Source organism: Lotus japonicus, chromosome 3 (genome assembly GCF_012489685.1).
Source record: "Lotus japonicus ecotype B-129 chromosome 3, LjGifu_v1.2".
In the NCBI taxonomy this organism is placed as follows: domain Eukaryota; kingdom Viridiplantae; phylum Streptophyta; class Magnoliopsida; order Fabales; family Fabaceae; genus Lotus; species Lotus japonicus.
This window is the reverse complement of record NC_080043.1, coordinates 81,999,983-82,024,264: the sequence shown is the minus strand read 5'-3', so window position 1 is coordinate 82,024,264 and position 24,282 is coordinate 81,999,983. Positions and strand designations below refer to the sequence as shown.

General features: G+C 36.9%; 4 protein-coding genes across 4 annotated transcripts; 3 read left to right on the top strand and 1 right to left on the bottom strand.

Annotated features, from left to right (window-relative positions):
* The first annotated feature begins 2,353 nt into the window (after window positions 1-2,353).
* Window positions 2,354-3,243, top strand: LOC130746463 (auxin-binding protein ABP19a-like). The gene has a single exon (XM_057599091.1). The coding sequence runs from the start codon at window positions 2,428-2,430 to the stop codon at window positions 3,055-3,057; it is 630 nt and encodes a 209-aa protein (XP_057455074.1). The 5' UTR covers window positions 2,354-2,427; the 3' UTR covers window positions 3,058-3,243.
* A 3,537-nt stretch (window positions 3,244-6,780) lies between these two features.
* On the top strand, window positions 6,781-7,711 carry LOC130742809 (auxin-binding protein ABP19a-like). Its single transcript, XM_057594909.1, has one exon. The coding sequence runs from the start codon at window positions 6,821-6,823 to the stop codon at window positions 7,448-7,450; it is 630 nt and encodes a 209-aa protein (XP_057450892.1). The 5' UTR covers window positions 6,781-6,820; the 3' UTR covers window positions 7,451-7,711.
* Window positions 7,712-11,700: 3,989 nt separating this feature from the next.
* Window positions 11,701-12,527, top strand: LOC130746462 (auxin-binding protein ABP19a-like). The gene has a single exon (XM_057599090.1). The coding sequence runs from the start codon at window positions 11,750-11,752 to the stop codon at window positions 12,383-12,385; it is 636 nt and encodes a 211-aa protein (XP_057455073.1). The 5' UTR covers window positions 11,701-11,749; the 3' UTR covers window positions 12,386-12,527.
* Window positions 12,528-17,162: 4,635 nt separating this feature from the next.
* Window positions 17,163-20,232, bottom strand: LOC130742808 (ubiquitin-like-specific protease 1A). Its single transcript, XM_057594908.1, has 9 exons — window positions 19,769-20,232; window positions 19,596-19,674; window positions 18,945-19,379; window positions 18,486-18,669; window positions 18,308-18,397; window positions 18,088-18,225; window positions 17,878-18,002; window positions 17,636-17,794; window positions 17,163-17,523 (listed from the first exon to the last, which is right to left on the bottom strand). The coding sequence occupies exons 3-9, from the start codon at window positions 18,953-18,955 to the stop codon at window positions 17,502-17,504; spliced, it is 729 nt and encodes a 242-aa protein (XP_057450891.1). The 5' UTR covers window positions 18,956-19,379; window positions 19,596-19,674; window positions 19,769-20,232; the 3' UTR covers window positions 17,163-17,501.
* Between the last annotated feature and the right edge of the window lie 4,050 nt (window positions 20,233-24,282).

Here is a 24,282-nt window from a genome sequence, read left to right as displayed (position 1 = left end):
CTTATGGTGAGATTATCTTAGGTAGGAACAATAGTGGGCTTCCACGTGACAGGTGGGGTTTTGAGTTCTAACAGGAGTTTCCGGGGTAACAACGGAGATTCACAAGCCTAGGGTACCTTGTCTTAGGATAAATTTGTTATTGGGAATGTCTTTGAGAGAGAATTTGAGTTTTAATGTTCCTTTTGGTTTTCTAGATGGTAAGGGATTACGTTTAGGAATTCCAACTGATAGATTCACCTAGGCTAGGGATAGTTAGGTGGATAGCTCTCGACATCATAAATGAAATGTATCTTTACATAAGTGATTGAGTGGAAACAATTAGAGGATTATGTGAATGCATTCTAAATATGTTTTCTTCTTCGTTGTCTCTGTAAACTTTCTTTTACCGCTTTCTTTATATTGAAAATCACAAAAACAATTTATCAAACATCTTTGTATCCGCTCAAATCAATGTTTAACTGGTGGAACTGATGTTCACACAATCCTTGAGGACAATAAACCCGTATCTGCTTCGCTATGATTGAATCATAAAGGTTTAGCCAAAAGCAGTACAAACAATGAGGAAAAAACCTTTATCAAGAAGGTACACTATTGTCTTGGTGGTGAAATATAACCGCAGAATGTACACTAAGACATAAAATGGAGACGAATATGAGGCAGAATCATCATTCATACTGCATATCTTAGATATTTTGCCTTGCCTTGTCTCTGTCCAATAAAAATCTAAAGCGGAAAATTACAAAGGAACCTCAGGAAATATCTTGTTTCACAGGGCAGAGTTAGAGTGAATAGTGAACTAGAACTTCAGAAAACATCTAGATGCTTGTTTTCTCATATTCAAACGATCAAAAGATCTTAACTTTTTAGTACTTTCCTAGGAACCCTGCATATAAAGTGACATAAATCAATAACCCTGTCTAGACTTTCAAGTTCAAACATTTGTTAATTTTTTTTATATCTTAAGTTCGACCATTGGTTAAAATTAGAGCAGACTAGTTCTTTGATATGATATTGATACCAGAAGAATATCCTTGAAAATTTTCAATCAATAACTTGAAAGATCCCTTTATTCTCTTAAATTGTTCCAATATTCTCCAATGCTTCTTTAAAACCAAAATGGAATGTAAAACACTAAAACCTCATTCACTTGCAAAGACCATACCATGCCATAAAAATTTCACTACAAACAACAACTAGGCAACTAGCTATGCGGTCTTCTTTCATTATTACCCTTTTTGATTATGCAATGGGCCGATCTTCTATAGAGATATGATATCTTAGCATGAAGCGTTTTCCTTTAGTCCACACATTCATATGGTTCTTGTTGAAAGAACATCAATCCTTTTAGCTGTCAAAATGTCTGTTCATGAGCTTCCTCTTCTACCCCATGTGATGACTTAGGACCACATCCTAATTGGTTTCATTTTCTTGTCATTCTGTTATAGTTTTTATTAGTACTGTAAATGAAAAAAATAAAATCTCTAGAATTATGGAAATTATTGCTGTCTGTGAACTGTTTTGATAACAACCTGCTTGACATGACAAATTTGTGGTTGTTATCGGTTGATTCATATGCTAAAATTACTAACAATGTGATCAAAATCAAGGGTTTTCAGAATGATAGTAACTTTGATTGATTAGCACTTTTTCCAGCCTAAACATATTTCCTATTTGATTGACTTTTCAGTTGGAGACCCAAATTGCCAACAATTAATAATGAAAGGGAAAATGATGGATGCCCATGCAATGACGATATACACTCAAAAATGAGAAAAAGAAGAGAAGAATGCTTTGTTTTGTTTGGTTGGAGGGAAGGAAAGGGGGAAGGAAAGAAAATATGGATTTCAAGGTGTGAATTTAGATTAAGGTGTAGTCCAAATTCACACCTCGAATTTCGTGTTTTCTATCCTTCCCTCCAACCAAACAAAGCCGAAATAAAAGTATTGGATATAAAATATTATGTGATGTGATAATAATCAACAAGTAATGATAAAAAGTAGAGTTTATGCAGAATGTTTGTATTGTGTTTGTACTTTGTATTACTTAGATGTTTAAATAACAAACCTCTTATCAATTTTTTTTTCTTTCAATTAATTATACTTCAACATACAAATAATGCAGACATTCAATAAACACCTCAGTTTTTATATCGAAAACTTTTGATTTTTCTCTTTCTTTCTCAATTTTGATGTTTGTTGCATGTGTGCAAATCATTTTCTTTCTACTTTGGCAATGCTAAAAGGGATTATGAGCTGCAGTAATACCATAAAGTGTTTGTGCGGCTCTTTTTCTGCATTTGTCATTATTCAATGCGCGGGGGACCTATCTCTAGCTCCAACATGTAAGAAAGCTCCTATATATAACAGCACTATGCACTCTTAACTCTCACATTCCAATTCAAACCAAATTCACACACACCACACCAAGATGCTTCCTCACATTGTTTTCCTCTTTTCCCTTCTCCTATCCACTTCCCATGCCGCTGTCCAAGACTTCTGTGTAGCAGACCTCAAGGGCTCAGATGGCCCTGCAGGCTACCCCTGCAAGACCCCTGCTACTGTAACCTCAGATGACTTTGTGTTTGCTGGCTTATCTGCACCAGGAAACATCACAAACATAATTGGTGCTGCTGTTACCCCTGCATTTGTTGGTCAATTCCCAGGTGTCAATGGGCTTGGACTTTCAGCAGCAAGGTTGGACATTGGCCCTGGTGGTGTTATCCCACTCCACACCCACCCTGGTGCCAATGAGCTTCTAATAGTGACCCAGGGTCACATCACTGCTGGATTCATTTCATCAGCTAGCACTGTTTACATCAAGACACTGAAAAAGGGGGAACTTATGGTTTTCCCACAAGGGTTGTTGCATTTTCAAGTAGCTGCTGGTAAGACAAAAGCTATTGGTTTTGCTATTTTCAGTAGCGCAAGCCCTGGCCTTCAAATCCTTGATTTTGCATTGTTTGCCAGCAACTTCTCTACTCCTTTGATCACAAAGACTACTTTCCTTGACCCTGCCCTGGTGAAGAAGCTTAAGGGTGTTCTTGGTGGCAGTGGCTAAGCCTTGTTCTTTTATGAGTTGTTATCTTTACTGATTCCATTCTTGTGTTGCTTCAATTCATTAGATTTTGTCTAGGTTTCCTAGTCATTGCAATAATGCATTCCTTGTGTCTATGTGATGTCATAAATTTCAGTGTTTGGTTTTATTTTGTTGATTTCTCTAAATGTTAAGGGTTTAATTTGTCAATGTTGCATGAGAATCTCATTCCATTTTCCGTATTGATGCATAGTTTGCATGTCAACACAACGTTGAGCTAGAGTTTTGATAGATCTGCACTTTAATTTCTCATCCATCTTATTTTCACATATTTTTCTTCATATTTATTTTAGTTTCCTATTACATTAGATATCATTTCACTAATTGCTCTCATTTTTTCCCGCTATCTCAGATTAAAGTGGGAGTGAACTTGATTTGTGAAGACAAACTTTTCCTTTATTTTTTTGCTAGCTATTTCTTTTTTAAAAGGTGTTAGTTGTCTTCTTCAATTTAACTTGTCTATTTTAGAGTAATGGCCGGTGGACATACAATTGGGGTTAGACAGTGCTTCAAATAAGAAGAGGGGAAAAAAAGACAAGTGATGAATGGGAAATACGATGTAAATGTGAAAAAATAAAATATTAAATATCCTAATATATATTTAAATGAATTTTCTGTGTAATATAGATATTAATTAAATTAAATTAAAATAATTGGGCAATCATTGGCGCTAAATGTTTGGAATAATTTTGTAAGTGTAAAATTATTTCATAAAGCTTTATGTGCTATTCTTCAGGTTGCACCATTTTTTACTAAATCAAAATGTAACGTTGCAAGTGGTATATATATCCTGTTTTTTTTTGACATTATATATATCCTGTTTTGATCTATCTTAACAATATATAACCAATATAAAACAAACAAAATATTATATATTTCAATATCTAACATTCCAACCGGTCTCATCACCTATATATAGTTTCCAAATTTTATTCCCTGATTTACAACCTCAATATTCACTCAGACTTGCTCTTATATTATATTATCATTGTTGGAATAAGACTAAATATGGATTTTCTTTCCAATTTAAAAAAAAAAAAATTGGATTCCAGCCACTCTTCCTCTAGCACATTTAGAGCCATTGGTTTTGCAATCCAACGGTTTAGAATGATTTAAGCAAAAAGCAAGTGGTAAATTATATGTATATCCTCCTCCATTTATACATGGCACAGCAGTGGGAAAGGATCTCGATACAATTGGATTTCTATCGGAAGCTAGGCCAACACTTGAAAGTACGATCCAAAATAAGTGAGTGAAATGAGCGACTATATATAAGTCATAATTGTGTGATATGCAGCTTAAAACTATAGGACTTAAACACTCAATTAAGCTTATAAACACTTATTATCCCTTCCAATTATCTAGTGGGACTTAATTTCAGCAAAAAGTTTCTTCGAGAGAATAGTAGTGTAGATGATCTCCTTCTAAGCTCTAGATAAGGGTATATTGCCACTCAGCGTGGATAGGGTCTTGGTGCTGCATGCAATCAAGGTGTTGATGTTACTCAACGGTGGCGCCAATTGAGCCAATCACTGTGGGGCAAGGTTCCTTATGGTTGTCACATCTTATAAGACTGGAATGTGTCCCCAGTTATTGGTGTGTGATTGTGTTCCGGGGATATAAACTCCCTAAAAGAATACACAACTAGACTCAACTTGAAGGGTTCATTTGTATTAAATGTCAAATTCCAAATGAAAGAAAATAATAGCAGGTTTTAGAGTTGTTTCCATTCATGAAAATTCAGGAAAGAAAAGCAAAGAACAAATGATAAGCTTAATTACTATTTTACCCTTGTCATGATAATAATATTATTATCATTGTTTTTTATTATATTTCAATATGTTTATGATTTTTTTAACTTTTTTCTCACTTGTAATTTACAATTTTAAATGATAAACTTGTTATGGTTATAGTCGGCCCCAAATGGTCACTTGCTCCTAGTCGTCACGATTGGGCTAAAAGGCTCATGAGCAATTGAATATCGTGTTAATTGGCCAAGATATGAAAAGACCAAGCAAACGCTCGTCCAAATATAAATTGGTCAAACAAATAACTTAGTTAATTAGATGTGAGAAACGAGTGTGTCATTTAATTTGCAAGTACCTCAACCGATGTGAATATTTAGTGTTTCACTGTACTCTCCTATTCTCCTCTTTCACCATCATGCATTGCCACACATTGGCATGAGGTACATCCAATATACTATTTGAAAAAACATTTGGTGTGGTATGTGGGGAACCTTGTAAATCAATTTTTATCGCTATGGTTGGATCGTGACGTAGACAACATTCTAATGGAGAATTAATTAGTTACCTACAAAGCAACATTCATTTGGATTGCCTCAACCAGCACGTACTGAGCATTCGAGTTCTCGAGATCAAATTGGAAATCCTATAATTCCAAATGAATTTTCAGGCGCATAGACTAATGCACCAATAATTTAAAGAAGTTATAGTTCATGCATCACAAATACATACCAAAGTTGTCATGTTGACAAATCTCTTGAGGAATCTATTCTTCAAGAAAGAAACTAAAACAACACAAAGCAAGACAAAACTGAATACAACAATGTAAGAACTACAAATTACTTTGAAGAAGAATTTGCTCAAAGTGTTGATATAAAAAATTAGCCAACATTCAAAGTTTATTTTCGATGGAGATCATGTCAATAGATATTGGAGAAATCGATTCAACAGAGCAGATTTATGTTGGCATGGTTTCAATCTCTTCCTTCTATTTCAATCAGAGGATGAGATTAACTTTTAACCTAGTTCATTCATCATTTTATCACTTGTCAAGGATTGCTAAAAACTTCACACACCTTGGAAAAAACGAAGCAAGGAAAGAATGAATCATTGCGGGACTTCCTTACAAAATGCTATAAGGAAGTTTGTTGATATTTGGCTCATTATATTTTGGGCTAAAATCTTTAGTTTATTAGGATTTGATTTAATGTGGATTGTAAAAGGTTTTAAGAGATTGTTATAGGATTTATTGTAAAATAGAGATCAATAGAATCCACTACAAATAGGATAACAATGTTATGTAACCCTAAAAGTTGTACTTGGTACCACATGCTTCATGCCATAAGTAATACAAAGGAGCTATAGCTACTCTATAGCCGCAGAGGTAGGCAATTTGGTCGAACTGCGTGACCAAAGATATTGTGTGCTTTATCTGTAATTTCTCGCTCTACTACTTCGTACAATCGAGGTGCTTGAATTCCCTACAAAGTTATATTAGTTCTTAATTTAGAGAATCATACCGAATCGATCCTTGTAAGTCGAAGAATCACACCCCACCACTTACATCAGTTAGAAGTCAAACTATGACGAGACACACCTTATCTTCACATCAAGCTAGTTCGGTAATCCCTTACCTAAAACAAATTGATTTCAAATTTTATAAATGATTTCTTAAATTTGAAGATGCATCAAGAGTCAATATGCCGTGGCTCAAGCTTGTCTCCACTTTGTGTCCAAGTTGTAATGCCAGTTCCTAGTCTACAAAGTTACTCATTTGATAAACGTTGGCTCGCATTAGTCAAAATTTGACTCGAGTTAACGTTCCCTTGAAGTACTAATTGGATGTGTACGTACATGCACTACCTTATCTTTAGCCTCATACTTAACTTAATTTGCAAGAACAGTACATCAACAATGCCTTATAAAACTGCTCCTGTTCCCACATTCTCTTCACACATGCACCAATAAACATTCTAAACAAGATGATTCGCCATGTTCTTTTGTTCTTAGCTTTTCTCTCATCATCCACTTCACTTGCTAATTCTATCACAGACTTGTGCGTAGCAGACCTAAAGGGAGCATTAAACCCTGCAGGCTATCCATGCAAGAAGCCGCCACTAACAGTGAACGACTTGGTGTTTTCTAACTTCAAAGCTGGAAACACCTCAAACATTCTCAAAGCTTCACCAACCCCGGCGTTTGTCGCGCAATTCCCAGCCGTGAACGGGCTGGGACTCTCTGCGGCGCGGGTAGATTTAGATGCCGGCGGTGTGGTCCCGATGCACTCTCACCCGGGCGCTACCGAGATGGTGATAATGGTGCGAGGCCGCATCACAACCGGGTTCATTGCTGCAGACAACTCTGTTTTTGTGAAGACGCTGAAGGAGGGTGATATCATGGTTATCCCACCAGGGTTGTTGCATTTTCAGGTGAATGCTGGTGGGAAGAAAGCCACTTGTTTTGTCACTTACAGTAGCCCAAATCCTGAGCCGCAGATCCTTTATAATGCGTTGTTTGGTAGCAGCTTAGATTCTGATTTGGTGGCAAGAACTACCTTCCTTGATCTTGCACAAGTTAAAAAGCTTAAGGTTAAATTTGGGGGAAGTGGCTAGCTAGATAGGTTTGCAAATTAGTTGTTATTTTATCTGATCCGAACCATATATGTTCTTAGTTGTGTTCTATGGTTAGGTGTTGTATAATTTGCTTGCTCTTCCAATTCTAGCTAGTAATATCACTCTACCTGTAATGAATAAAACTCATGAAATAGTAAGATCCAAGTGTCTTGCTTAGTTAGGCACAAATACAATACTACGTATACATCTGTTACAAAATTATTATTGTTGTTTAAGGTTATTCACAAAGTTAATAGTTCATTGATTAATGTTATAATTTGATTTAAACACTCTTACTTAATGTGAGTTACATAGAAGAGAGAAAATGATAATTATTAATCAACTAATTTGTGAAAATTATGACAGGTGAAAATATAAAGTGAAGTTTAGAGATGAAATATTAAATGAGGGCATGAATAAAAGAAAATGAAATAAAAATCTTTGAATTTATAAAAACGACAATAGTTTTGAAAAAAGACATAAAAACTAATTATACAACAATAACATTCGAAGGAGATAGTAGTTTACAAGCGGCAGGTAGCACTCCCATTAAACTTAAGATATTTTGGGCTAGGCTTCACCTCACCCTCGTTGACCTATTTCAACATTTTGGGCCCAACACACTAAGATCTTATTAATGTGAGTAAACTGTTTGTATTTGTGTTTCATTTTTCCATCAGTAATGATATATACACACCTCATTTTTTAAACACTCTATTTACACCTTTTTTTTATTTATATCTCTCTCCTCTTATCATCTATCACATCTCATACTTTCTCTCTCTTACTTTTTCTTTTCTTCCTATCTCTCTCTTCCTTCCACCTCTTTCCACCTCTCAAAGAGGTGTGTACATAACATTATTCTTTTTCCATTTCTTACTTATAGCTAGATCATTTCTGTTTCATTAATGTAAGTCCTTTTGGCGGTTGCATAACCCCTGCCGATTTTAGCGTCGTTAATCATTTTTACGGCAGTTTTTTGTTAACTGTCGAAATGATCAATAAATAATAATTTTATTAATGGTTTAAAAATTTTGATTTTCGTCCCTCAATTAATGAGTGACAGTGCCACATAAGCATGTTGGTGACACATAAGCACGGTGGCCGGAGACAGATAAGCAGCAAGGATGGATTCCACATATTTCTTGTAGTCTAAGGACATTTTCCAGAAAATTTTTCGACGAGGGACGATTTTCGAATCTCGCTCAAAATTCAGGGACGATTTACTGATTTAACCCTTCATTAATATGTACAAAAGTTAGTCACTGAATCTATGTCCCACATATCTAGTAGGACTGTCCGAGACACACTGACTCAAAGTAAAATTGTGCAATTTGCCAGTTTTTTCATCACTTGGGTCGGGTTTGATCGCAGGTCTTGTCGATTCAAAGGAGTAGTTTGGTTAGGGTCGGTGCGGTCAATATTGATTTGATCGAGCTCCAGCCTGATCGAACAGCCGTAGTAACTATATTAAAAAAATCAGCACAGGCCAATCATAAGCAAACCCAATCGCTTATAAAAAAACAGTCTTTTAAACACTCTTCTCACTAACACTGGCGCCACACACCAGTGTCACACACATTTTAAAAGGTAAATTTTTGAAATGAAAAACTTAAAGCATTGTTTAGGTAGCCACAAGAGGTGCGAACCTCCAAGACACTTTGATGTTTAAGCCAGCAAAGTTGAGAAAATAAAAATTAGAGTTAAACAAATAGAGTGTCACTAACTAGTGACGTTCCCTTCACGTGTGTGCATATACATACGGTCGTTGACAAACCTAAGAGAAATCATGCGCTTATATGATATGATTTTGTAACAGATATTTACTTAAATACTGGAGATATTACTTTAGTCGGAAACCCTTATTTCATGTGCATAAGACCTAGTCAATATTGAGTCAAAGTACTAAAGGAGGCGCGAGTTATGGTGTAGGAAATTGCCGAGTAACGAAAGTAAACGAATAGCTCTCGTTTTGTCATAATAGTCAACACAAACATAATTTTATGTATTTTTAAGGTAGAATGGAGAATCTAAAACTAATCATATAGAATTTAACATAGATTGAAAAAGCAGAATTTTAACACATTGACTTCAATATAGAACCATACATGCATGTTATGTTTGATTGGGTGAGCTCATTTTTTAAACTTTTTTTTTTAAATGAAGCATGAGTTCCGCCAAATGACCAGTTATATTCAAAAGATCGACTATAAGAATTTATGAGTTTAATGGTTGTGCATTGTCAGTATAAAATATTTTTGCACAGACGTCAAATAATTGAATGTCACGTATTCATAAGCATTAATGTTCCTTTTCATTTTAATTAAATTTAAAGGTTATTTTCTTATTCAGCAACTCATCAAATTTTCACCTACGAACCCGAACCAACCCAATCCGACAATCTTTGGGTTGGTTTGGATGGATTGATCGATTGGATCGCTATATTAAAATAAAAATAAATATGGAATATTGAAAAATATTAAAAAAATATAAGTACTTCAAGTCTCTAAGTGCAATTACATCATAAATTCATAACTCCCGTCTACACACATCTATACAACAACACGTACTTAAACAAGTATTCTAAGTCTTTAAATATTACAAGTAATTACAAATAAATTAGTCTCCAAAACTCTTAAAAATCACTCTAGTAGCAGGACTCCAAGTCTTCATAAATCACATACTCTACTAGTAGGTTAGGTAAAAATTAAATTATTAAAAATATATATATTAAATAATACATTATTATTATATAATTGGATTTTGGGTTGGGTTGGATGAATTATTATGAAATCCGATATCCGATCCAAAGATCATTGGATTGTATTAAAATCCATCTGATAACTCGTTTGTCAATCCAACCCGCATTTTTACCATTGGATCGGATTGGGTTTGATGGTTTCATTGGTTTGACCCGGCACATATGCACTTCTAAAAGAATGTTTACACTGTACAATGCATTACCATTTTATTTCAATATAATTCATTTGACTTATAAAAAAATCATTAAATTCATAATTTATTTTGTTTAGAAGGAGTGACATGAACCCGGTTACAGTCAAGTCAAGCTTATTAAAAAGAAAGTTACAGTCAAGTCAACGACTCGAAGCCGTAGAGCTAGTATTTTTTCCCTGTATTAATTTTGGTTCCGATCTCAATGTCTGCGTTTACCCCCTTTTTGAGCCTATTTTTAGGGGGCTTCGGATCTATCAAGTACTACAATTGATTGTCCAAAAAAATACTATAATTGGAGTTCAGTTTTAACTAGCGTTTCAAATTTTGCGAAAACAAAATCAAGTTTCTTACTAATTATGCCTACTTGGTTGTTTGAGGCTTTTTTATATATCAATCAAGTGTATAGCAAACGTATTTCTTGGATGAATTATTTTAAATGGGATTCACAGAGTAATACACGAGAGTATCACCTTTATGAGTGATTTAGACAATATATGTAGTAATTAGATTAATTAGGAGTGATCCAACAACTTTTTAGCGATTACTCAACTTGAATAACAACTCTTTTATATCTGGTGGGTGACTTCCCTTCTTAGCGAGTAACTTCTTTACTTGACAAACAACTTCCATATTGATGACATCTTTTTTATGTGGATAATCTCATGCGCACTATCTATATATATTTACGACTTCTTTAGCGGTTCAAGTATTATTTCCCGATTTAAGATGACCCCTGCCCATCCCTTTTTAACCCGATTATATTTGTATATACTATTTTACACGTAACTCCAAATTCATATATTTAGGGTTAGTTATCTAAATAACTTGATGTAATGGTGGGTCAGATTCACTTGAATACCAAATATGGCGCTTAGGCTCTAAAAGCTCTTACTTTACTTCTGATAGGATTTTAATTAGCTTAGTCTCTATCACCGTTCACTTAACGTGAACATGCCAGGCCACTCCATTTCTGAGATTTAATTTCTAACATCTCTTTTGAATTCACTAATACACTCTAGATTGACGCATGGTGACACACTTTGAAGATGTACGTAGAATCACTATACCGTGCCTCACACTTTGTGTCCAAGTTTTAATGCCAGATCAGAGCCATGTTCTTCTCCTCGCATCTCATTTAATAAACGTTGACCCACCAGTCAAAAAATTGACTCGAGTTAACGTTCCATCGAAGCACATGCATGTGTACATGCACCATGCACGCTCCACCTTATCTTCAGCCTCAATCTTTGTCAAGAACACTACATCAACAATGCCTTATAAAACACCTACCCAATCCCACATTCTCTTCACACACCAATCAACATTCATTCACTGAACAACAAGATGATTCGCATCAATATTCTTCTGCTCATCTTAGCAGCTTTCCTCTCATCATCCAATACCCACGCCTTGGTCTCAGACTTCTGTGTAGCAGATCTAAGCCGCTCAGTGAGCCCTGCAGGCTACGCCTGCAAGAAACCGCCACTAACCGTAAATGACTTCGTCTTCTCAAATTTCAAAGCTGGAAACACCTCCAACTTTCTCAACGCCGCACTAAACCCCGCCTTCGTCGACCAATTCCCAGGCATCAATGGGCTCGGACTCTCCGCAGCGCGGCTAGACTTAGACGCCGGCGGTGTGGTCCCCATTCACTCTCACCCAGGGGCCTCTGAGCTTGTCATAATTCTGCAAGGTCGCATCACTGTTGGGTTTATATCAACAGATAACACCGTTTATCAGAAGACGCTAATGAAGGGTGATATCATTGTTATCCCGCAAGGGTTGTTGCATTTTCAGCTGAATGCTGGTGGGAACAGAGCCTCTGCTGTTCTCACTTTCAGTAGCACGAATCCTGTAGCGCAGCTGGTTGATGTTGCTTTGTTTGGCAACAACTTGGATTCTGGTTTGGTGGCGAGGACTACCTTCCTTGATCTTGCTCAAGTGAAGAAGCTTAAGGCTGTTTTTGGAGGGCGTGGCTAGTTTTGGGTTTGCTAATTATGGATTGTTGTTGTTGCTGCTTAATCCAAACTGTGTTCTTAGTTGTGTATTGTTTGTTTAGTCATTGAATTTCAGTAATCACTGCCCGTAATATTTAATAAAGTGTTTGTGTTTTGTTTTTCCATCTCTCAGTTCCAAGTCCCAAATTAATGACAGCTTTAGCACCATGCTTGATTTTTTTAATTTTTTAAATGCTTAGTTGCACGATTGTGTGATTTTGGTCTGCAATTTTAAAAACAAGCTATTTTAAACTTTTTGGTTACGCGATGGTGTGATTTTCGTCATTCCGTCAATTTTGCCTAGTCAGCCGATGAATCTTGCTGATGTAGACTTTATTAATGACGTGGTTCTGACACGGTGTGCCACTAGGATGCAAATAATCCTTTGTCTCAACTCTCTGTCCTCAACCTGTCTCACCAGTTAAAAATTGACAGCTCAATTAAAATTCCACATCATCACTCTCATTCATCTAACCCCGACCCACCCCTTTTCTTCTTCATCTTCTTTCTTTCTATTCTTTTTTATATGTAGAGGGGGCTTTCAAAAAACTGACCCAACCACATACTTGATCATCACAATCTAGAATGCGAGCTCTAACCACTACAAACTTCATGATTGCCATCTTGGCTGGCAGCAATAGCGGGACTTTTTTACTCGAGTAATGTAATTTTCACCAATTCATAGTTTTTTTTTTTTTTCATGTGTTGCCAATGGTGTTGGTGGCACATTTTTTGGTTTTATCCTAAAGCCACTCTTAGTGGCTACAATTAGGGGTTGGAATAGGCCAGGCCAAGTCAGGCTTTGCATAAATAGGCCAGGCCTACTTCAAAATTTTAAGGCCTTAGCCTGACCTCTTATCTATCATAGGCTTTTTTTTTTTGCCTGATCTGACCTTTTTGAAAGCCTGGCCTGGCCTGATAGCCTATTTAATAGCCTATTTCATAATATATTTTATACAAATATAACCATCTCATTTTTTATTTATTTATGTAATTCTGCAACAATATAAACCACCTCACAAAATAAGATAGCATCCCAATGGTGAACAATAACACTTTACAATTCTTTATGAAGACACAATCAACAAAATAAGTGAACCAACATCAAGTACCAACATTGAACAACCTCATTTTTGTACAGCAGCAACATACAATCCAACAGAAGCACAATTCAAGCACAAAATGCAGCATAATATCACTACTAAAAAAAAGAGATTTAGCGACGGATTTTAGCGAGGGAAACAAATCCCTCGCTATTAGCGACGAACCGCGACGAAATTAGCGACAGATGCATGGTCTTGGAACTAAAAACGTTATTTTATAATATAGCGACGGATTTAGCGACGGATGATTAACGTCGCTGTTAATCCGTCGGTAATTCCCTCGCTAATATTATTTAAATATTTTATCTTGCAATCTAGCGACGGATTTTAACCGTCGCTGATGTCCTCCCGTCGCAAATTCCCTCGGTGAATTTTGTAATATGTTAGCGACGGAAGCTCACGGAAATTTCGTCGCTAAATATATTGTTTTTAAAAATAAACAATTGTGTTCCTTGATTCGAACCCGGGACTTGTCTTCAGAACAGAAGCCTTAGCCATTTGAACTAGTATACATTTTATGTTATACGATTAAATATATATACATTTTTAACTATACAAATACTAGTTGGTTAAAAATTTTCAAGTCCAAACACAAATAATCCATTCTCTCATACTCTCTCAAAAAAACCCTAACACTCTATCTCTCTTTAGCAGGTACTTCTTCTTCTTCTTCTTCTTCCTTCACAATTCACATCGCTCTCCCTCTGATTCTGAGTTCGATTTCTCGATCTCTCTCTCCTCTCGGTCTCCAATCATGGCCAAAGGCGTGATATATGAAGAAGAAGGTAAACCCTAGAAATCCCCCCAATTCCTCTTTGCTATTACCCTAATTTCACTTCATATTGCATCTTGAAGCTTATTGAAACCCTAATTCGGTTTTTTTCTTTTTTGGCTTCTGCAATGCGTGCAGACGAGGTTGAACTCGACGAGAATGAGAGGGAACTCGTTGATGGGGAAGAATTGGAGGGTCGTGACATGGACGATGACGACGAGGATGAAGAAGAAGGTATGGAAATTTTGCCCCTTGATGGTTTTTTGTTTGTTTGTTTCAAATTCTCTGAAGTGTTGGCTGTGTTTCTGGGCATTTTTAGAAAACTAGGGTTTCGACCTCTAGATTGGGTTTTGCTCATGTTGTACTGTTTGGCGGTTGGGAAGAATCGTGGTCCTTGTTAAATGCAGAAACAGTTCAATTTGTTAGGTTGATGGCGTGTGTTTAGAAACGAAAACTAACTTGTGCATTTGTTAGGTTGATGGGTGGGGGTCAATTCTTCTCATAGACTAAGGGAGCAATAATTATGATTTTCAAGATCTCACCTTACCAATTGGTCAGTGTTCTTTTAATTTTATTGCTCTGTCTTTTGATTTGTATATTTGAAAAGCCATAGCCTTGCTGTTGATTGATTCCAAGTTTATGCATCTTTGATGATTCCATTGCCATTGTCTTGCACAGGCTTCAACTGTAATTTTGATAGTTTGCATCAGATGAATAACTTTATAACATTGTAGATTAAGGTTCAAAATATTTTATAGTTGTCATTTTGATCTATTTCGTGTGCTGGATCTTATCAAAACTCATTTTTGGTCTTGATTATGTGCTTAATTAGAAGGACATGGTCTTTAATTTTCAGCCTTAGCTATCTCTCATTCTCAATTACGTTCTAAGGATGGGATTAGGAGAAAGATGTTCAGCAGGAGACTCACAAATATGGAGAATCCTAACTTCATCTACTCAGTGGAGGTCATGGAACCTAAAGGGGTAAAGGTGATTGTGAAACCCAAAAGTTTGGTATTTAACCAAACAAATAAGAGGTTGGGTTACATGGTGCATTTTTTTTGTCAAGAAAAATAGTACAAAAAGGTGCTAATATGATGAGCTTTGCAAAAGGTTGCATACTGAAACTGCAAATGACATTCATGACACTAGAGCAAAAACAGACTGAATAATTGCTCTTCAGTTAGCCCTTAGCTTGGACCATTTTTCTGGTGATCAGATAAATTTAGATGCAAAAACAGACTGAATATTTGCTCTTCTTTTTCTGGTATGAGCAAAAGTTTATGTATTAAAATGCTGGCATCACTGTCTTAGTGTGCAGACCTTAAAATAAATGCTCCAAGCTTCTAAGATTAATCAGGCATTATATGCATTTTTTTTAACACTTATCACTTTTCATTCACAAAACCTTATCTGATTGAACACAAGGTGGACTGATTTTATGCAGGGTTTAAGTTCTTTAGTAGCATGCTGGAGATGTGAAAGAACATGTGGAGGCTCTTTAGATCAAATGGGGAGTTTTTTGATTCAAAATGAACGTAGTTGGAATAGAGGTACTCTTTTTCCCTTCTGTTCTTGCTACAATGGCCTGCATCCTTCTACTGATTGAGTTACGTTTATGTTGCAGAGGAAAACATGTATTTAGAGACATTGGAACCATCAGATGACATTGGTGCCACAAGCGTTAGGTATTTGTTGTCAATTTACACACTTCTCAGATGTTAACTTGTTAGGGATTTATGGTGTTTTTTGAGATTTTCTTTGGTTTGTTTCAGACTTAGGAGACCGAATCAGATTGGATTTGTTGTTTTTCTATTATTATTGTGCCCGTGTTTCAAACTGTGCTAAACTAGTGCTGAGTTTGTTCTTTTTTAGAACAAAAACATGTGTATTTGGACATCAGATTGATTTTGTTGTTTTAGTGCACAGTTTTTAACTTTTGTTTCAGCACTGTTATAAGAATTTCGAGTTGTTCTTTATTTAGTTTTTTTTATCATACTGTTATGTTTTAGATTCTCTCTTTATCAAGTGTTAATTTGCTCATATTTTGATTCATTTGGGTGCTGTTAAAAAAAAGTAAGGTAGAGGTTCTGTTCAATTCCTTCATACAGGAGGATCCATTCCTTCATCTGAGCACTTTAGGAGATTAGTAAGTAACTCTTACCTTAATTTTTTTTTGAGACAAATAGTGTCTCTTGGATATGTGCGATAAGTTACAAGTTTACATTTTTTGTGCAGGAAAAATCGAGTGAAAAGAAACCTGATAATTGGGAATTATTTGTAATCACTCACAAACTAAAAAATGATCCCACAAAATGGCTTTCCCCAGTAGCAGAGAAGATTGCGGTAAGTTACTATATCTTTGTTCTTTAATTAGCCATCTTTATCTAACATTTTGTGGGCTGCAATTATATGTTATAAGTTGCTGCAATTTTTGTGTTCCCTGCCTGTTTTTGGTCTAGCTACTGTTAGTTTTGCACAGCCCTGCTGATTCTTTAATTAGCGACGTATTTTGTCCCTCTCTAACATTTATAAATTAGAGAGGGAACTTTACAGGAAGTTAGCGACGGAACGGTCCGTCGCAAATAGCGTCATCATATATATTCCGTCGTAAATAGCGACGGAACCATCCGTCGCTAATAGCGACGGAAACATGCGTTAGTCATGTAAACACATTAGCGACGGAAAGTAATACGTTTGCGACGGTATATTTCCGTTGCTAATAGCGACGGATATCATATTCCGTCGTTAATTTTTTAGCTACGCCCTTTTGCACGGCGGATTCAGGCCCGTCGCTAATTCCGTCGCTAAACATTTAGCGACGGATTTTTGCTTATTTAGCGACGGATTTTGCCCGTCGCTAAATAGCTTTTTTTAGTAGTGTATATTAGAAATTTAGCTTCTTTCCTGTCATAATAAACTTGGAAGATCATAAAATATTAATAAAGCTTCAAAGGTTCCAAAACCAGAACAAGAAAATAACCACCTGCTGCACCAACACGAGCATGACAACAGAATCATAACTAAAGAAGTCCAAAAGGAAACTAAAACAATAATAGAGTCACAACACAAACAGACACAATACTTAATATAGTTGACAACACAAATAACATCAAGCCAATCTCAATAAAAAAAACATCACATCTTCATATTGATCTACTTGTTTCCTTCATAACCAGCCTCATCTTCAAGAATGACATCATTGCATCAGATCTTCAAGTTGATCACCGCATGTCTTTCATCCACCTTCAAATTAAAATAAGAAAATGTCATTGAACTGAAAAATATTTTGTAAATAATAATGTTATACATGTTTAAGAAAAAACTTGTAAAAACAGCAAGTATCCTGTTGTAGTACACCAATGATTTTGATAGCATAACTCCTTGAAGCAAATTATGTGAATGGAGAACAAGGTCCACAGCAAGTTTCAATCTTGTGAAGTTATCAACCTCTATCTTGTATCCATTTATCCCCATCTGGTTCATCCAAGTTGCAACAAAAACTCCACAGTCGTTTCTGCATGACAGAAAACAATTTTCAATCAGTAAGTTACATGGTTTCAAAAGTATAAAAGAATTAAATTGTTATATGTAACTTACGAATCTTTCTTTTGAACCATAAGCCCTTCTGGGATAACCATTTTGAATTCAGACACAATAGGCTTAGGGTTATCATCGATGAGATAAAATGACTGGTCTTGCAGAAGTTCTTCCAAATAAATACACTACGAGCAACAAGTTTTCTCTTAGTAACAAAATTAATAACACAAATCATGTAATCAAAAAAGTAAATTCATTATAAGGTTATACCAGTAGTTTGGTACGCCTAATTCTGGCAAGCATCCTGCCTTCTTCCGGATAGCTGTCGAGATACACTACTTGCTCATTCTTAAAGTCCAGGACTATAAGGTACCAGTGCTTATTGTCGTCGTTAACAGGAATAAATATCTGGCAGAAAGCAACCATGTAGATAAAGCTCAAACAAGCTACATTTTGAATGAAATGATATGTTACACAATTATTGAGTTACCTTTTCAAGAAGGTCTACTTTCCCCATGAAATTTGCCTTAATTAAAATCTTCATAGAATTAGGGTTTGTAGTCCATGACAAAATAGCTTGCTACAGTGGAAAAGAACAACTTCAGTGAACTTTATATTTCATTTCTATTAAACAGAACTTGCCATTAAGAATGAGCAGATGATATTACCGAAACATTTGTTGGGAAAAACCATATGGGTGGATTTTGATTAAAAGACCTCTCCTTCTTGGTCAACAAGCAAGCTAGCAAGTTAAGCAAATCCGTCACCAACTCTCCTTTTGGTTTCAGGCACTGCAGCACACCACGGGTTCCATCCGAGAAAGGGATTTCAGGCTTCACCAAGGCCTCTTTCCTGCCATGAACATAACATGCATATTAAATTAGCTCTTCTACTGAGTATCAAAAAATAATTTAACTACGTAAATAAAAACTCAGACATTTTAGCAAGCCATGTCATCTTTATTGGCCTTCTTAAAGATATAAGATGCCACAGCCGTCTCAGCATAAGATAGTTGGAATGTGTTCTCATTCTTGAATATCTTGTTCAGGAACTACAAGATACACATGTATGACAGTCAATTTAACAAGTAAAGTTCTTAATTAATGGGTCAAAATTTTAAAACTTACCGGTGGAACATAATGAGGGGTAACTATTTTCAGGTTTTTGGGGGATTGAAAGTCAGCATTGGTAATTTGGTTTCCTGGATTTGTGTCCTGTGACGTAATAGGTGGGCTGAAAAGCTTCCTAACAAGTGAACTGTGATTTTCTGTAGATGTTGGTGCGATCTCAACGGTTTCAGTTTGGATTTCAGTATTTGGTGTTGGTAGGTCAGCAATAGGTGTTGGGAGTTCAACCGTTGGTGCAACAAACTTTTGCATGATTTTCTCTATCGCTTCAGGTATTGGTTCAACTGATGAAGATGGATCTAACTGTGTTCCTTCTGTGGGAAGAATATGGACACATTTGGACTTTATCATTGTCTGTGTCAACCACCCAATACTAGCCATAATAGCTTCCATGTTTGCCTCCAACGTATTAAATTTCTCTTCATTAACCACTCCCTGCATTGTAAAATATAAAAAAAAAATTTAAACCTTGGCTATAGGTTTCACAGCTGTAATTTAAGCAGGGATTCAAGGTTTCCTAATTTGAATCCATTATATGAAGTTTAATTTGGCATACTACTATGGTAAGCAAGGGAATAAGATACGGAAAATTCAACTGAAGCAATTTAAGCTATTTAAGTGAAAAGTAATTCATTTTACTTCAAAACATACCTTTTTTTTCTTGTCATCTTCTTGTTGATCACCATAATATGGAAGATTCATGTTCAGCTGCGGCCCAGAATCTTGATTACTGCAAATAAGATATGAATGTCAAAAACCTACGAAACCTAATACATAAACACGACAGAACAGAAACAGAGTTTTAGATGAGTAACACTGATTACCTCGAAGATATGAGTACCAAAGAAGGGTTAGCGTTCTGATTTGGGACGGTGAAATCGAAGTCCGGCGAATTGACGGAGATGCAATCCACTTCTCGACGATTTCGCTTCCGGTGGCTTCGTCGAACAACTGGGGCTCCTTTCGTTTTCATGGTAGACATCAATCAGATGATTTTGGACCGTAAATCTTCCACTCCTTGTTAGACTCTGAATCCCATTCATAATTAAAGCAATTTTATAGTACTAGGGGGAATTGATTGAAACCCTAAACCCCTTCACGAGTTTTGAGGCTGGAAGATCAAACAACAAAGCTGCAATCAATTTTCCTCATTACTCCCCCTCTCATAACCCTATCAAGCATGCGGCCTCTCCATATTCCAATTTTGGAGCCACAGAAAGTGCTTAACTTCACCATCTCCTCACCTTCCATTTTCGAAGCTTTATGGCACCATGGTTTGGAAGTTAAATGTTTTTTAATTTTTTATATTTAACTTATTTTAGAAATAATATTTATAAATAGGTATAAAAATTATTTATTAACATTATTTATTAATAAATACTATATAAATAATATTTAATGGCCTAATATGGAGAGCGGCGGAGCAACAAGAGTCTCGGCAGAGCTTAAGAAGGATAAAGGCCTAATATGAAGGTTCGGTCTTACTTAAGCTTTAAGTTTGACCTAATATGGAGAGCGGCGGAGCAACAAGAGTCTCGGCAGAGCTTAAGAAGGATAAAGGCCTAATATGAAGCTTCGGTCTTACTTAAGCTTTAAGTTTGACCTAATATGGAGAGCGGCGGAGCAACAAGAGTCTCGGCAGAGCTTAAGAAGGATAAAGGCCTAATATGAAGCTTCGCTCTTACTTAAGCTTTAAGTTTGACCTAATATGGAGAGCGGCGGAGCAACAAGAGTCTCGGCAGAGCTTAAGAAGGATAAAGGCCTAATATGAAGCTTCGGTCTTACTTAAGCTTTAAGTTTGGCCTAATATGGAGAGCGGCGGAGCAACAAGAGTCTCGGCAGAGCTTAAGAAGGATAAAGGCCTAATATGAAGCTTCGGTCTTACTTAAGCTTTAAGTTTGACCTAATATGGAGAGCGGCGGAGCAACAAGAGTCTCGGCAGAGCTTAAGAAGGATAAAGGCCTAATATGAAGCTTCGGTCTTACTTAAGCTTTAAGTTTGACCTAATATGGAGAGCGGCGGAGCAACAAGAGTCTCGGCAGAGCTTAAGAAGGATAAAGGCCTAATATGAAGCTTCGGTCTTACTTAAGCTTTAAGTTTGGCCTAATATGGAGAGCGGCGGAGCAACAAGAGTCTCGGCAGAGCTTAAGAAGGATAAAGGCCTAATATGAAGCTTCGGTCTTACTTAAGCTTTAAGTTTGACCTAATATTGAGAGCGGCGGAGCAACAAGAGTCTCGGCAGAGCTTAAGAAGGATAAAGGCCTAATATGAAGCTTCGGTCTTACTTAAGCTTTAAGTTTGACCTAATATGGAGAGCGGCGGAGCAACAAGAGTCTCGGCAGAGCTTAAGAAGGATAAAGGCCTAATATGAAGCTTCGGTCTTACTTAAGCTTTAAGTTTGACCTAATATGGAGAGCGGCGGAGCAACAAGAGTCTCGGCAGAGCTTAAGAAGGATAAAGGCCTAATATGAAGCTTCGGTCTTACTTAAGCTTTAAGTTTGACCTAATATGGAGAGCGGCGGAGCAACAAGAGTCTCGGCAGAGCTTAAGAAGGATAAAGGCCTAATATGAAGCTTCGGTCTTACTTAAGCTTTAAGTTTGGCCTAATATGGAGAGCGGCGGAGCAACAAGAGTCTCGGCAGAGCTTAAGAAGGATAAAGGCCTAATATGAAGCTTCGGTCTTACTTAAGCTTTAAGTTTGACCTAATATGGAGAGCGGCGGAGCAACAAGAGTCTCGGCAGAGCTTAAGAAGGATAAAGGCCTAATATGAAGCTTCGGTCTTACTTAAGCTTTAAGTTTTACCTAATATGGAGAGCGGCGGAGCAACAAGAGTCTCGGCAGAGCTTAAGAAGGATAAAGGCCTAATATGAAGCTTCGGTCTTACTTAAGCTTTAACTTTGACCTAATATGGAGAACGGCGGAGCAGCAAGAGTCTCGGCAGAGCTTAAGAAGGATAAAGGCCTAATATGAAGCTTCGGTCTTACTTAAGCTTTAAGTTTGACCTAATATGGAGAGCGGCGGAGCAACAAGAGTCTCGGCAGAGCTTAAGAAGGATAAAGGCCTAATATGGAGAGCGGCGGAGCAACAAGAGTCTCGGCAGAGCTTAAGAAGGATAAAGGCCTAATATGAAGCTTCGGTCTTACTTAAGCTTTAAGTTTGACCTAATATGGAGAGCGGCGGAGCAACAAGAGTCTCGGCAGAGCTTAAGAAGGATAAAGGCCTAATATGAAGCTTCGGTCTTACTTAAGCTTTAAGTTTGGCCTAATATGGAGAGCGGCGGAGCAACAAGAGTCTCGGCAGAGCTTAAGAAGGATAAAGGCCTAATATGAAGCTTCGGTCTTACTTAAGCTTTAAGTTTGACCTAATATGGAGAGCGGCGGAGCAACAAGAGTCTCGGCAGAGCTTAAGAAGGATAAAGGCCTAATATGAAGCTTCGGTCTTACTTAAGCTTTAAGTTTGGCCTAATATGGAGAGCGGCGGAGCAACAAGAGTCTCGGCAGAGCTTAAGAAGGATAAAGGCCTAATATGAAGCTTCGGTCTTACTTAAGCTTTAAGTTTGACCTAATATGGAGAGCGGCGGAGCAACAAGAGTCTCGGCAGAGCTTAAGAAGGATAAAGGCCTAATATGAAGCTTCGGTCTTACTTAAGCTTTAAGTTTTACCTAATATGGAGAGCGGCGGAGCAACAAGAGTCTCGGCAGAGCTTAAGAAGGATAAAGGCCTAATATGAAGCTTCGGTCTTACTTAAGCTTTAACTTTGACCTAATATGGAGAACGGCGGAGCAGCAAGAGTCTCGGCAGAGCTTAAGAAGGATAAAGGCCTAATATGAAGCTTCGGTCTTACTTAAGCTTTAAGTTTGACCTAATATGGAGAGCGGCGGAGCAACAAGAGTCTCGGCAGAGCTTAAGAAGGATAAAGGCCTAATATGAAGCTTCGGTCTTACTTAAGCTTTAAGTTTGACCTAATATGGAGAGCGGCGGAGCAACAAGAGTCTCGGCAGAGCTTAAGAAGGATAAAGGCCTAATATGAAGCTTCGGTCTTACTTAAGCTTTAAGTTTGGCCTAATATGGAGAGCGGCGGAGCAACAAGAGTCTCGGCAGAGCTTAAGAAGGATAAAGGCCTAATATGAAGCTTCGGTCTTACTTAAGCTTTAAGTTTGACCTAATATGGAGAGCGGCGGAGCAACAAGAGTCTCGGCAGAGCTTAAGAAGGATAAAGGCCTAATATGAAGCTTCGGTCTTACTTAAGCTTTAAGTTTGGCCTAATATGGAGAGCGGCGGAGCAACAAGAGTCTCGGCAGAGCTTAAGAAGGATAAAGGCCTAATATGAAGCTTCGGTCTTACTTAAGCTTTAAGTTTGACCTAATATGGAGAGCGGCGGAGCAACAAGAGTCTCGGCAGAGCTTAAGAAGGATAAAGGCCTAATATGAAGCTTCGGTCTTACTTAAGCTTTAATTTTGACCTAATATGGAGAGCAGTGGAGCAACAAGAATCTCGGCAGAGCTTAAGAAGGATAAAGGCCTAATATGAAGCTTCGGTCTTACTTAAGCTTTAAGTTTGGCCTAATATGGAGAGCGGCGGAGCAACAAGAGTCTCGGCAGAGCTTAAGAAGGATAAAGGCCTAATATGAAGCTTCGGTCTTACTTAAGCTTTAAGTTTGACCTAATATGGAGAGCGGCGGAGCAACAGGAGTCTCGGCAGAGCTTAAGAAGGATAAAGGCCTAATATGAAGCTTCGGTCTTACTTAAACTTTAAGTTTGACCTAATATGGAGAGCGGCGGAGCAACAAGAGTCTTGGCAGAGCTTAAGAAGGATAAAGGCCTAATATGAAGCTTCGGTCTTACTTAAGCTTTAAGTTTGACCTAATATGGAGAGCGGCGGAGCAACAAGAGTCTCGGCAGAGCTTAAGAAGGATAAAGGCCTAATATGAAGCTTCGGTCTTACTTAAGCTTTAAGTTTGACCTAATATGGAGAGTGGCGGAGCAATAAGAGTCTAAGTTTATTAATATGAAGCTTCGCACGACCTTAAGTTTAAGTTTATTAATCTTAACTCAATTAAATACTCGCATTAACTCAATTAAATATTTATGTTTACAGTTTCATTTCAATAGTTACTTCTAGCTTAGTGGTTAGTAGCATCCTATATTTCCCACATGTCCTAGGTTCGAATACTCCTATAATCAGTTTTTAATTATTTTTTTATTTGCTTATCCGTCTTAAATATATTATTTAACTGTTTGTTAGTCATAATGAGTGGTATCCCAGTGGTAAATATCCTCCTGTTGGTTCTACATGTCCCTGGTTCAAATCTCATGTTCTTCTTTTTTTTACCCATTTT

Excerpts from the sequence above, each read along its gene's own strand:
- LOC130746462 (XM_057599090.1), top strand. The coding sequence starts at position 11,750 with ATGATTCGCATCAATATTCTTCTGCTCATCTTAGCAGCTTTCCTCTCA.
- LOC130742808 (XM_057594908.1), bottom strand. Across the intron at positions 18,398-18,485 it reads TTTTCCCAACAAATGTTTCG|CAAGCTATTTTGTCATGGAC; the intron begins GTAATATCATCT and ends TTTCCACTGTAG. Across the intron at positions 17,524-17,635 it reads ATGCTATCAAAATCATTGGT|GTGGATGAAAGACATGCGGT; the intron begins GTACTACAACAG and ends TTTAATTTGAAG.
- LOC130746463 (XM_057599091.1), top strand. The coding sequence starts at position 2,428 with ATGCTTCCTCACATTGTTTTCCTCTTTTCCCTTCTCCTATCCACTTCC.
- LOC130742809 (XM_057594909.1), top strand. The coding sequence starts at position 6,821 with ATGATTCGCCATGTTCTTTTGTTCTTAGCTTTTCTCTCATCATCCACT.